The 14,374-nt window shown below is 41.1% G+C and overlaps 2 protein-coding genes across 2 annotated transcripts; both read left to right on the top strand.

The window, feature by feature from the left end:
* The first annotated feature begins 324 nt into the window (after positions 1-324).
* LOC139716345 (ATP-dependent helicase wrn-1-like) lies at positions 325-1,002 on the top strand. The gene has a single exon (XM_071627893.1). The coding sequence runs from the start codon at positions 325-327 to the stop codon at positions 1,000-1,002; it is 678 nt and encodes a 225-aa protein (XP_071483994.1).
* Positions 1,003-2,131: 1,129 nt separating this feature from the next.
* Positions 2,132-11,761, top strand: LOC139716344 (probable ATP-dependent DNA helicase RecS). Its single transcript, XM_071627892.1, has 7 exons — positions 2,132-2,643; positions 3,592-4,314; positions 8,535-8,636; positions 9,513-9,703; positions 10,250-10,415; positions 11,213-11,403; positions 11,748-11,761. Exons 1-7 carry the CDS (start codon positions 2,132-2,134, stop codon positions 11,759-11,761), a joined length of 1,899 nt encoding a protein of 632 aa, XP_071483993.1.
* The last annotated feature ends 2,613 nt before the right edge of the window (positions 11,762-14,374 follow it).

Raw genomic sequence — 14,374 nt, 5'->3', positions numbered from 1 at the left:
TACTGTAGCTGCATTTCATCGAGTGTGATAATTTTCTACATCATTTCATACATTATAGTGTACATAGATTGAGTGTTGTACTGAATTGAATGTCACTGTGCCACTTTTAAAAAACTTTAGCCAAAGGCCAGCTACCGTATATCATGTGATATCACAATGCATTGTCATTTCAATATGCACAATTTAAAGTTAAATTCTTCCCAGTTGAAATGTTCCTAATTATCCCAACCTTTGCATTATTGATTTTCTCTTTAGGGGAAATTCCTCGCTGACTCTAAAGCGTTTTGAGGTGCATATGGTAAGCTGGGTGAAATTCGAGTGAGAATGAAGGCATCCATCCCAACAGTTGCCATGACTGCTACCGCCACTTGTGACACTAGGAAACGCATTGCAGACAGCCTTGGACTGCGGAACTTTGTGTTGGTGAAAGAATCTCCCGAGAAGCTGAACATCAAGCACACTGTGTACCACACTAAATCCTGTGACATTGACGTTATGTTCAATTGGCTAGTTCAGGAGCTGAGAGATGGTGGCGGAGACACAACAAGAACCATCATATATTGTCAGTCAAGGAAAGTTGTGACAGAAATATATGAAAGTTTTATTACACAACTTCCACAGAGCCACCGGAAACATGTGAACATGTTCCATTCAACCACGCCAAAGGACATTCAGCAATACATCATTGACAGCTTTTCTGAAGCAGATGGTGAAGTACGTGTCTTAATTGCCACCATTGCATATGGGATGGGGATTGATGTCTGCGGTGTTACCAGGGCAGTAATTTGCGGCCATCCAAGTGACTTAGACGATTACGTGCAAATGAGTGGGCGGATCGGGAGGGATGGGTCTCCCAGTGTTGCAGCCACCATCAAATATCCGGGTGATAGTGTAGGTAGAAAGACATCGTCTGGAATGTGGAACTTTCTTGGAGGAGATCGGGTAGTCTGGACGATTTTTTTCGGGAGTACCAATTGGTGGAGTGTCGCAGTCAGCGATTAGGCGCATCGTGTAGGTGCATGTATGTGTATGCGTGTGTATTGGTGGGGAATGCGGACGATTAAAATCGTCCAGTATCTGGACTAAGTCATACACTGCCGATGTTTCAGTTGTACGCACAAAGTAGGTATATGCGAGAGATTCAGTTATTGGTAGAGTTAATCTCCTCAGGTTTTTCGAAGACTACCTAAAACAATGGAGACCTGTCTGAAACTTTGATTAAGCCTTAGCACAAATCAGTAATGCCGCAGAAAAGAGGTTAGGTAATTGAAGTGTTAATTTTGTTATATGTTTAAAGGAACCTCCCCAAACAGGGGGTCCTTGTCCAAAATATCAAGTCATTCATAGTCCACTTCCTGGACTGTATTCGTATGCAGCATACCCGCGTACGTACGGACGTACGTTGATGGTGTATGTATGTACACCTGTAGTACACAAGATCACCCTCCTGAATACACTTCCTGGACTGTATTCGTATGCAGCGTACCCGCGTACGTACGGACGTACGTTGATGGTATATGTATGTACACTGTAGTACACAAGATCACCCCTCCTGAATACAGTCCAGTCAAACCTGCCATCTCCCCTTGATTTCAGGGGGAACTCGTTAAGCCAGGCTCCACCTATCATTTGCCAACTCCTCCGCTGATTAGCTTATTGACATGCCAATCAGGCTGTATGCAAAACGAAGTCGTAGTCTGTATTCAAGACAATTTGATCAGTAATAATTTTTTTCCTACATAGTTTAGATTGTCAGAAATTCAATTTTGTCGAATAAGAATACCATAAAATGTATAGAAATGTGTTATAATGAAACAAAATTGTTAAGAATCAAATTACCAACGTAATTGTCGACATTAAATACGAGACAAATATAACATGACATTGAAGTCAGACTAACCTATTTATTTCTGTGTGAGCTCTTTAGCGTGCACATGTCGCGTTGTGTTTACTACACGTGCACACGATAAAAAGTTTGCATTCACGTACATTTCTACGTTGGTTTGTTGGCGTTTGCTTTTTTCGGTGGTCGCTCGTGTACGTGTGTGTGTTGAATATTCTTCAACTTCTTGAGAGCTGGGATTTATTGTGTACAGTTTTCCTTGCCTTTGGTACGTCGTTTCCGTTCGTCATGTCAGTGTTAAAGAAACTAACGTTAGATTTCTCTGACGATGAAATCGAGGAAAGTATCAAATATGCAGCGAGTAAGATTGGATTTATGGATGGTTTTCGAGACGAACAACGGACATGCCTCAAATCGTTTCTCCGTGGCCACAACCTGTTTGTTGCGTTGCCTACGGGTTTCGGGAAAAGCGCGATATTTCAAGCGGCACCACTTTGCGTGGACTTTCTTCGAGGCCTCCGTGATTGCAACTCTTCAAAAGCAGTAGCCGTCGTGGTCATGCCGCTGAAATCCCTTGTAACTGATCAAATGAGCAGGGCTGAAGAACTCGGCATCATCGCTGCAGATCTGTCAGCCGGTTTAACGGACACAATCCGAGAAAGCATCTCAGCTGGAAAATACTCCATTTTGTTCGCCAGTCCTGAGTGTCTACAGGAAGATGACGCACCAGAAATCTTTCAGCTTTTGCGCGATCAAGTTTGTGGTTTTTTCATCGACGAAAGCCACTGTGTGACAAAATGGTAAACCATACTTCTAACGATACCTTCAAACATGTTGTATATCCAATGTTGGAATGGAAACTAGTTAATAATGTTGTATAAGTTTGTATTCAAGCTTTTCCTCCTTTTCTAATAATCCATATCAATACATGAAAGTTTAAAATGAACACTAGGGATTTAGATACAGGTAAATTAACTATTGGCTTACTTATTGCAGAATTTTTTGGATTGATCTTGTTGTCAGTAAAATTTATAGGTCCTACCAGTGTATTTGTGCTCCCTTTTTGTGAACATTGCCATTGGATTTGGAAGATTCATGCAGGTTGGTAACACATTGACCGTCAAGTCTGTCTAATTCCGCAAAAAAAACTTCTCATTTAGGAAAGAGTTCCTTATGTCCCTCCCCCCCCCCCCCCCCCCCACTAAATTACTATTTTTTTTTTACTAATAATGAACTAAATGAAGGTTATGCCATTTGGGAAGACTTCGTTTTGAGACAATCCCTAGCATTATTTAGTTTATTATTAGTAAAAAAAAGATAGTAATTTATTCATTTTGTGCAAATTAGTGGGGGACATAATGAACTCTTTCCCTCATGCAATTTATAATAATGACATTTGCTGGGTCAGTTTTTAGCGAAAAACTATAAACTATAAATGTATATGTACACCATTGTAAAAAAAGCCTAAGGTCTACAAATACAGTACATGCATGTACTGTAGCTGCATTTCATCGAGTGTGATAATTTTCTACATCATTTCATACATTATAGTGTACATAGATTGAGTGTTGTACTGAATTGAATGTCACTGTGCCACTTTTAAAAAACTTTAGCCAAAGGCCAGCTACCGTATATCATGTGATATCACAATGCATTGTCATTTCAATATGCACAATTTAAAGTTAAATTCTTCCCAGCTGAAATGTTCCTAATTATACCAACCTTTGCATTATTGATTTTCTCTTTAGGGGAAATTCCTTGGCTGACTCTAAAGCTTTTCCAGGTGCATATGGTAAGCTGGGTGAAATTCGAGTGAGAATGAAGGCATCCATCCCAACAGTTGCCATGACTGCTACTGCCACTTGTGACACTAGGAAACGCATTGCAGACAGCCTTGGACTGCGGAACATTGTGTTGGTGAAAGAATCTCCCGAGAAGCTGAACATCAAGCACACTGTGTACCACACTAAATCCCGTGACGTTGACGATATGTTCAATAGGCTAGTTCAGGAGCTGAGAGATGGTGGCGGAGACACAACAAGAACCATCATATATTGTCAGTCAAGGAAAGTTGTGACAGAAATATATGAAAGTTTTATTACACAACTTCCACAGAGCCACCGGAAACATGTGAACATGTTCCATTCAACCACGCCAAAGGACATTCAGCAATACATCATTGACAGCTTTTCTGAAGCAGATGGTGAAGTACGTGTCTTAATTGCCACCATTGCATATGGGATGGGGATTGATGTCTGCGGTGTTACCAGGGCAGTAATTTGCGGCCATCCAAGCGACTTAGACGATTACGTGCAAACGAGTGGGCGGATCGGCAGGGATGGGTCTCCCAGTGTTGCAGCCACCATCAAATATCCGGGTGATAGTGTAGGTAGAAAGACATCGTCTGGAATGTGGGACTTTCTTGGAGGAGATCGAGTAGTCTGGACGATTTTTTTCGGGAGTACCAATTGGTGGAGTGTCGCAGTCAGCGATTGGGCGCATTGTGTAGGTGCATGTATGTGTATATGTGTGTATTGGTGGGGAATGCGGACGATTAAAATCGTCCAGTATCTGGACTAAGTCATACACTGCCGATGTTTCAGTTGTACGCACAAAGTAGGTATATGCGAGAGATTCAGTTATTGGTAGAGTTAATCTCCTTAGGTTTTTCGAAGACTACCTAAAACAATAGAGACCTGTCTGAAACTTTGATTAAGCCTTAGCACAAATCAGTAATGCCGCAGAAAAGAGGTTAGGTAATTGAAGTGTTAATTTTGTTATATGTTTAAAGGAACCTCCCCAAACAGGGGGTCCTCCCATCTTTCCTCTGTGAAATTGACAAACTGGATCACTTCAAAGCCTCACTCAAGACTCACATTTTTCACCAGACATTTAATTGCTAACTGTCTTGGAGGAGTCTGCGCCTTTGAATGTTTCTGTGACAGATATATGGCCCCATACAAATGCTGTGGATCATCATCATCATCATCATCCTTGTCCAAAACTGCATTAAGTCACTCCCTGTGGTAGAATGTGCAGAAGGTACACCCAAGGCATCTAGTGATTTGTTCTGTGGTATAAGGAGTTAATCAACTTATGTTTTATATGAAACACCGGAAAGAAGGTACTGGCGAGTGTGGTGTTACAGATAGGGTAACAGATAAGCCGGTAAGATCTGACGCCGAATCTAAACAAAGGGATGGAGCGGAGATATTTTGGTCATCGCTTGTATGGTTTGCTTTGTCTAAAATGGGAGAAAAGAGAGTAGTTTTTAATTAAGAAGTAATGACCAAACGTAATGTAATGGTTTCCTTCATCTGCCCTTCCATTTGAGTGGTCGGGAAGGGTATAAATATGTCCGGGTTTTGGTCTGGAAATCAGAGAGAAAATCCGACGAGGATCTCAGAGAGCAGACAAGTTCGAAACAAGGTACGGGCCTGGTCAGGTAGAGGCATTGGGTGCTGCAAGTCCCAGCATAGAGCAAAAAGCAACTTTGGTTTGTAAGCCACGAGTTTATTTGCACGTCGGCTTACGCCAGGGCGGCGGGCCGGAGTCGGTGAGGAACAGAGGATAGCACAGACGGTTACTGAGCAGCGGCTCGGTAATAGACATGGGCAGCGGCCCGTGCACGCAAGTATCCCGAGTTTCCTCACTGCCCAGCTCTCCTCCCTCCCCTGTCAATTTAGTCCCGTTATATAGTTAAATCTGTTAAGTCTCCCCCCCTCCCCCCTCCGGGCGGCTGGTCGGAGTCGGTGAGGAACAGAGGATAGTACAGTCGGTTACTGAGCATCGGCTCGGTAATGAACATGGGCAGCGGCCCGTGAACGCAAGTATCCCGAGTTTCCTCACTGCCCAACTCTCCTCCCTCCCCTGTCAATCTAGTCCATTTATAATCTGTTAAGTCTGTCCCCCTTTTATGAGTATGTTAATTCTGGTTGGTAAATATAACGGTAGGTCGCGAGAACTTGACCTCGGCTGATGCTGTTTTGGTTTGGCAGAGCCTTATAATAAAAACATTACGAGCAGCACCCGATGCTCTCGTGCCGCCAGGCTCGAACGTCACTTTCCCATGTGTTTCACGTCCTGATTTGATGTAGTAATGTTTTGTACCACCCAGTTCGATATTTGTTAAAACCAAGTTTCACGAGTAATAAACCCTAGTATCTGAGTTGTGCTCAGACTCCCACATGAACTGTGTGATTCGTGAGCTGCTTGCCCACTGACTGCTTAGACTGCTCGCTACCAGGAACGTTTGTGTGCGCGGATGTGAGACAATGCTGTTGTGATGGTGATGTTGGTGCTATAGTTATTGGGAAATCGTACGGACATAGACACACATCCCAGAGAGACACGAGTATACATAGGCACACAGACAAGCATATAAGTGATATATTCTTCATCACGTTGGTGGTTATAAATCATATCACAGAGGACACACACACAACTTTTCGCCACAGTATTTAAACTAGAAATGTCGCTATGGCGACTGATGCCTCCGCCATAATGCATAATTCGCCCAATAGGCGTATAGTACAATGTCTTCACAATGTGTGATCCATGACAGTTTTATATAAGTGGCAAAATATTGAAATAACAGGTTTGTCAGAAATGTCTTGAACTGGGTTTGCTTTAATTTTCTAAGAGTGCAGGTATACATATTTGGGGAATCAAAGTTTATGCATTGAGTAATTTCCAAGGTACGAAGAAAGAGTGTAATAATGGTACAAAATGATTTTTTTTTTTGGGGGGGGCACTGAAACCTGTCTGGCCTTTGACCCTTAACCTTTGACCTTTGACCTTCTGGCTGGAAATTTCCCAGAGAATCTCCATTAGGTAATGCATATAGTTTTGAAACTAATAATGCAAGCATTGCATATACTAGAATATGAGGGAAATAGTAAAATTTTGAGTAGTTGACCTTGACCTTTGACCCCTGACTATTGACCCATGACCCCTAAATTCCCTAGATAAACTCTGCCAGTCAGTACATGCGTATGTACCAAGTTCCACGAAGATATATTGAACCATTTGCGAGAAAAGTGATATTGCAACATTTTCACCTAACCTTTGACCTTTTGACATTTGACCTTATGACATGAAACTCTCTCTGGAGAATCTTTACGCAGTAGTACATGTCCACAACAAGTTTCAAGAAAATACCTTTGGGCATTGCATAGATATGGGGAAATTGCAACATTTGTAGCATTTGACCTTGACCTTTTGACCTTTGACCTCTTGCCAATGTCACTAAAATCTACTCAACTAATTGTCCCATCATACATCATCCTTGGACCAAGTTTGGTGAAAGCTGCTTCATCTAGTGTTGAGTTACCACGTAAACAGATAAATTTTAGGATTTGACCTTGATCTTTGACCTTTGACCTCTGTCCGATTTCAATGAAAAACTAATCAAGTAATTGTCCCATCAAACATCATCCTCCAACAAAGTTTGGTGAAATTTGCTCTATCCAGTCTTGAGTTATCGCGTAAACGGATACAATTTCATGATTTGACCTTGACCTTTGACCTTTGACCTTCAGCCGATTTCACCCAAAATCTAATCAAATAATTGCCTCATCATACTTCATACTTGGACCAAGTTTGGTAAAGTTCCAGTAAATATTACTCAAGTTATCGCGTAAACGAAAGCGGACGGACGGACGTACGAACGTACGGACGTACAGACGTACGGACGTACGTACGGACGGATGGACAACCCGAAAACATAATGCCTCCGGCACCACTTCGTGGTGGAGGCATAAAAAGCCCTTTGGAAAACTATGATTAATATCACAGAGATCAAGTTTTCATTTTAGGATGTTCTACATTGGAAAGAACAAAACCGATTTAATGAATATGAAGAGAAGGCATAATGAGTGCACATTGTACTGAAACACAGACTTAAGAAATTTAAGTACCAAACAAAAAAACTTCACTATCTTGGTCTTTTTTTCACAAATAAAAATTTCTCATAGTAACTATCATTTCACAAAATAAATCGGTCTTGTTTTATCCAGCTTTTTTAGGTTTTTTAGGCTTTTTTTTTGGAAAATAATAAAATACTTTAAAAACAATATTAAAAATTTAGCGAATTGATATTTACTATAACATTATTTAATGGACTTTGATGTGACATAATATTTTTGTAAATGTCAGAGCATCTTGTATGTTAAATTTGCCTAAAACTTTCTTTGCAATTATTGTTCACGATGATTGGCAAATATTGCAATTTTAAAGTTAGTTTTGTTCAATTATTGGAAGGACTTTTTTGAAGCATTTACATTAAAATAAATTGAATTCAGCGTATTTGTTTCACAATATTCATATCTCAAATGATTTCTTCCTAAAAACACAACATTGAATTTTTAGCATACACTGGAAAGAAACGTAGTAAGCTGCTCTCTTAGTAGCCTTGTTGCCCATGCTCTTAATTGCAGCAAGTCAATAACAGATGTGATTTTTGTATTTTAAAATGTTCTTTCTTTTTAGAGCTGAAGGTTAGCTGATATTTCTTTTAAATCAGTTACTAAAATGTTACATAAAGTTTGTAAACTCGTGCATTTGTGAACTACACCACCCCCTTCACCTCCAGGATATCAAAATCATGAAAGGTTTACACCATGCACTTTTTAGGCAGAGGCATAGGATAAGAGACCAGACTCATTCATCTGTATTCTTTTCACTTGTGCAGGAAACCCAAGCTGGCTGAAACAGCAGAGTCCTTGATGGCAGTAGAGGACACACTTCTCCAGTTGGTGGAGTGTGCCTCTACTGCTGCTTCAAAGGATAAGGTGTCTGTCATGCTTTCTTGAAGCCTAACTGACATCCGCCACCTGCAGGACTCTCTGTCTTGTGTGATCTGCAAAGGTACTTGAAAGTTATATGCTATGTTGCCTTTGCAACTATTAGGATTAATCACTTTCCCTTGAAGTTGTTTCTTATTTTGAAGATGTAGATATGACATGTTACCATGCTGGCTTTTTTTTTTGGGGGGGGGAGGCATGGAGGCAGACTGACTGTAAAGCACTCTTGCCCCATAAGGAATTATCTTTATCAAATACAGCATATCATTTGATATTTTAGTTTCATTTCCAATGATATGAATGTTGAGCATAGATTCGGATTAATACCTTCTAATACATTTAATGCTACAGATCCTGATGGTGAAGCACAAAGAACCTGGGGTCTTGGTTACAGTTTCCCCTCGCTGACAAAGTCGGGGGGGGGGGGGGGGGGGGGGGGGGCTATAATAACATTGCTGTTTGTCCTCCCATCCGTACCAAACTGGTTTCAATTCAGAAACTTTAGTAATGTTTTGACGGATTTAAAAAGACCTAGCATGAGGGGTAACAGCTCAGTTTTGTTGTTACACATTTCAATTTTCTCTTTTTTGTTTTTGTTTCACAGAACTTAGAAGTGTTTGCCATATGTTAAACCAATATTTTTCTTATTTATTTATTTATCTATATCTTTTTTTCTTTTTTTTTTTGCGGGCGGGGGGGGGGGGGGGGGGCACAGTTGTTATTCCTGTGGAATTTTTTCTGTGTGTAACAGTACAAGTAAAGGCACTGTTTCAATGTTGGGGCTCATGTTCAAAAAAAAATATGAGAAATGTGTTATGAAACTTACATTACTGTTCATGTTTCTCATTTTTTTCATTCATTCTTAGGAAAATTCATCTTGCTGCATTAGAGGGTGGGCACTTCAGATCAAGCAAGATTCTTCTCCTTGCTCTCCGCACAGGAGAGTTCAATGTAGAAACAGTCAAAGAAAAAATACAGGAGGAGCTGCAGTCCCCCGACACCTTCATCCTCCTGGATTCAGGAAATAAGGAGGTAGTGGACTCTGCTGCAACTCGAGGTAAAATTATGGTTCATGATTTCTTGGGGTTTATTAGATGGAATCAAGGCATTGATATTTGTTGTGTTCACAATTGCAATGCTTCTAGTACCTTGATTAACATTCCGCCGACCAATCACCTTCACTTTTGGACATGACCACTCGCGTGACCAAAGCGTCTCCTGAATTAGCACTGTCACTTCTCCTCATGTTCGCATGTTTTAGGAGCTCATCACATCGCAATTACGTACCACTCTAATTCAGCTCTCGTTCTGTTCAGTGGGCATACCTTTGAAGATTTGAACTTTAATTTGTCTGTCCTCAATCTCGAGTTCATTTCACATACAACATTCTTTGGTTTACAGGAAGAGTTCCTTAACGCAGCTATCAACTCTGCATACAAGGCTAATATCACACAAACAAGAAGAGAAATAGGAGGAGAACAGGTTGTAGTGTGTGGGGATGGGAGATGCAATTCTCCTCGCTATAATGCCAAGTACTGCAGTTACACCCTAATGGAGCAAAAAACCCACAAAATTTTGGTGATGAACCTTGTCCAAGTCTCAGAAACAACAAGTTCAAACGCCATGGAGAAACTAGGGTTTCAGAGGGCGATGGAGGACCTGAGGGAAGCCGGGATAAATGTCAGCACAGTCACCACTGATCGCCATATGGGCATCAGAAAGCTTGTGAGGGAAGAGTTTCCCGACGTGGAACACCAGTTCGACGTTTGGCATGTCGCAAAATCTGTCACTAAAAAGACTGCAGGCTAAAAGTAAGAAGAAAGAATGTGAATAACTCGGGCCTTTCCCGTTTCCTAATTTCAAGCCATGTTCGTGATCAGGCTTCTATTATGAATCACGGTGCATAAGTAGTCAAGACCAAACATATAAACTGCTTTGCCATTGTATTCCTGGGTACTCCATTCTAGAGCTGTCACCTGATGAAAAGGATCTGCTTCTACTTGGGATGATCTCTACTTCGATTACAGACAAAGCGCAAGAAGCATAAGACCAAGCAGCGGAAGCCGACCAAAATCTGTTGGTTCTTTTATGAAGATAAAGGAGTCTGCAGAGATACCTTCCTCTACTTGCTGAGCATTTCCAAGGACAAGTTGACAGCTGTCCTCCCATCCGTACCAAACTGGTTTCAATTCAGAAACTTTAGTAATGTTTTGACGGATTTAAAAAGACCTAGCATGAGGGGTAACAGCTCAGTTTTGTTGTTACACATTTCAATTTTCTCTTTTTTGTTTTTGTTTCACAGAACTTAGAAGTGTTTGCCATATGTTAAACCAATATTTTTCTTATTTATTTATTTATCTATATCTTTTTTTCTTTCTTTTTTTGCGGGCGGGGGGGGGGGGGGGGGGGGCACAGTTGTTATTCCTGTGGAATTTTTTCTGTGTGTAACAGTACAAGTAAAGGCATTGTTTCAATGTTGGGGCTCATGTTAAAAAAAAAATATGAGAAATGTGTTATGAAACTTACATTACTGTTCATGTTTCTCATTTTTTTCATTCATTCTTAGGAAAATTCATCTTGCTGCATTAGAGGGTGGGCACTTCAGATCAAGCAAGATTCTTCTCCTTGCTCTCCGCACAGGAGAGTTCAATGTAGAAACAGTCAAAGAAAAAATACAGGAGGAGCTGCAGTCCCCCGACACCTTCATCCTCCTGGATTCAGGAAATAAGGAGGTAGTGGACTCTGCTGCAACTCGAGGTAAAATTATGGTTCATGATTTCTTGGGGTTTATTAGATGGAATCAAGGCATTGATATTTGTTGTGTTCACAATTGCAATGCTTCTAGTACCTTGATTAACATTCCGCCGACCAATCACCTTCACTTTTGGACATGACCACTCGCGTGACCAAAGCGTCTCCTGAATTAGCACTGTCACTTCTCCTCATGTTCGCATGTTTTAGGAGCTCATCACATCGCAATTACGTACCACTCTAATTCAGCTCTCGTTCTGTTCAGTGGGCATACCTTTGAAGATTTGAACTTTAATTTGTCTGTCCTCAATCTCGAGTTCATTTCACATACAACATTCTTTGGTTTACAGGAAGAGTTCCTTAACGCAGCTATCAACTCTGCATACAAGGCTAATATCACACAAACAAGAAGAGAAATAGGAGGAGAACAGGTTGTAGTGTGTGGGGATGGGAGATGCAATTCTCCTCGCTATAATGCCAAGTACTGCAGTTACACCCTAATGGAGCAAAAAACCCACAAAATTTTGGTGATGAACCTTGTCCAAGTCTCAGAAACAACAAGTTCAAACGCCATGGAGAAACTAGGGTTTCAGAGGGCGATGGAGGACCTGAGGGAAGCCGGGATAAATGTCAGCACAGTCACCACTAATCGCCATATGGGCATCAGAAAGCTTGTGAGGGAAGAGTTTCCCGACGTGGAACACCAGTTCGACGTTTGGCATGTCGCAAAATCTGTCACTAAAAAGACTGCAGGCTAAAAGTAAGAAGAAAGAATGTGAATAACTCGGGCCTTTCCCGTTTCCTAATTTCAAGCCATGTTCGTGATCAGGCTTCTATTATGAATCACGGTGCATAGGTAGTCAAGACCAAACATATAAACTGCTTTGCCATTGTATTCCTGGGTACTCCATTCTAGAGCTGTCACCTGATGAAAAGGATCTGCTTCTACTTGGGATGATCTCTACTTCGATTACAGACAAAGCGCAAGAAGCATAAGACCAAGCAGCGGAAGCCGACCAAAATCTGTTGGTTCTTTTATGAAGATAAAGGAGTCTGCAGAGATACCTTCCTCTACTTGCTGAGCATTTCCAAGGACAAGTTGACAGCTGTCCTCCCATCCGTACCAAACTGGTTTCAATTCAGAAACTTTAGTAATGTTTTGACGGATTTAAAAAGACCTAGCATGAGGGGTAACAGCTCAGTTTTGTTGTTACACATTTCAATTTTCTCTTTTTTGTTTTTGTTTCACAGAACTTAGAAGTGTTTGCCATATGTTAAACCAATATTTTTCTTATTTATTTATTTATCTATATCTTTTTTTCTTTTTTTTTTGCGGGCGGGGGGGGGGGGGGGGGGCACAGTTGTTATTCCTGTGGAATTTTTTCTGTGTGTAACAGTACAAGTAAAGGCATTGTTTCAATGTTGGGGCTCATGTTAAAAAAAAAATATGAGAAATGTGTTATGAAACTTACATTACTGTTCATGTTTCTCATTTTTTTCATTCATTCTTAGGAAAATTCATCTTGCTGCATTAGAGGGTGGGCACTTCAGATCAAGCAAGATTCTTCTCCTTGCTCTCCGCACAGGAGAGTTCAATGTAGAAACAGTCAAAGAAAAAATACAGGAGGAGCTGCAGTCCCCCGACACCTTCATCCTCCTGGATTCAGGAAATAAGGAGGTAGTGGACTCTGCTGCAACTCGAGGTAAAATTATGGTTCATGATTTCTTGGGGTTTATTAGATGGAATCAAGGCATTGATATTTGTTGTGTTCACAATTGCAATGCTTCTAGTACCTTGATTAACATTCCGCCGACCAATCACCTTCACTTTTGGACATGACCACTCGCGTGACCAAAGCGTCTCCTGAATTAGCACTGTCACTTCTCCTCATGTTCGCATGTTTTAGGAGCTCATCACATCGCAATTACGTACCACTCTAATTCAGCTCTCGTTCTGTTCAGTGGGCATACCTTTGAAGATTTGAACTTTAATTTGTCTGTCCTCAATCTCGAGTTCATTTCACATACAACATTCTTTGGTTTACAGGAAGAGTTCCTTAACGCAGCTATCAACTCTGCATACAAGGCTAATATCACACAAACAAGAAGAGAAATAGGAGGAGAACAGGTTGTAGTGTGTGGGGATGGGAGATGCAATTCTCCTCGCTATAATGCCAAGTACTGCAGTTACACCCTAATGGAGCAAAAAACCCACAAAATTTTGGTGATGAACCTTGTCCAAGTCTCAGAAACAACAAGTTCAAACGCCATGGAGAAACTAGGGTTTCAGAGGGCGATGGAGGACCTGAGGGAAGCCGGGATAAATGTCAGCACAGTCACCACTAATCGCCATATGGGCATCAGAAAGCTTGTGAGGGAAGAGTTTCCCGACGTGGAACACCAGTTCGACGTTTGGCATGTCGCAAAATCTGTCACTAAAAAGACTGCAGGCTAAAAGTAAGAAGAAAGAATGTGAATAACTCGGGCCTTTCCCGTTTCCTAATTTCAAGCCATGTTCGTGATCAGGCTTCTATTATGAATCACGGTGCATAGGTAGTCAAGACCAAACATATAAACTGCTTTGCCATTGTATTCCTGGGTACTCCATTCTAGAGCTGTCACCTGATGAAAAGGATCTGCTTCTACTTGGGATGATCTCTACTTCGATTACAGACAAAGCGCAAGAAGCATAAGACCAAGCAGCGGAAGCCGACCAAAATCTGTTGGTTCTTTTATGAAGATAAAGGAGTCTGCAGAGATACCTTCCTCTACTTGCTGAGCATTTCCAAGGACAAGTTGACAGCTGTCCTCCCATCCGTACCAAACTGGTTTCAATTCAGAAACTTTAGTAATGTTTTGACGGATTTAAAAAGACCTAGCATGAGGGGTAACAGCTCAGTTTTGTTGTTACACATTTCAATTTTCTCTTTTTTGTTTTTGTTTCACAGAACTTAGAAGTGTTTGCCATATGTTAAAC

This window comes from Diadema antillarum, unplaced genomic scaffold (genome assembly GCF_040938485.1).
Source record: "Diadema antillarum isolate AM-2024a unplaced genomic scaffold, OU_Dant_1.0 scf00000064, whole genome shotgun sequence".
In the NCBI taxonomy this organism is placed as follows: Eukaryota; Metazoa; Echinodermata; class Echinoidea; order Diadematoida; family Diadematidae; genus Diadema; species Diadema antillarum.
The sequence above is the reverse complement of the archived record's forward strand: the minus strand, read 5'-3'. Positions and strand labels throughout refer to the sequence as shown.

Coding starts and splice junctions, on each gene's coding strand:
- LOC139716345 (XM_071627893.1), top strand. CDS start 325: ATGAAGGCATCCATCCCAACAGTTGCCATGACTGCTACCGCCACTTGT.
- LOC139716344 (XM_071627892.1), top strand. CDS start 2,132: ATGTCAGTGTTAAAGAAACTAACGTTAGATTTCTCTGACGATGAAATC. Junction 8,637..9,512: donor GCTGCTTCAAAGGATAAGGT/GTCTGTCATGCT, acceptor ATTCATTCTTAG/GAAAATTCATCTTGCTGCAT. Junction 9,704..10,249: donor GGACTCTGCTGCAACTCGAG/GTAAAATTATGG, acceptor TCCAAGTCTCAG/AAACAACAAGTTCAAACGCC.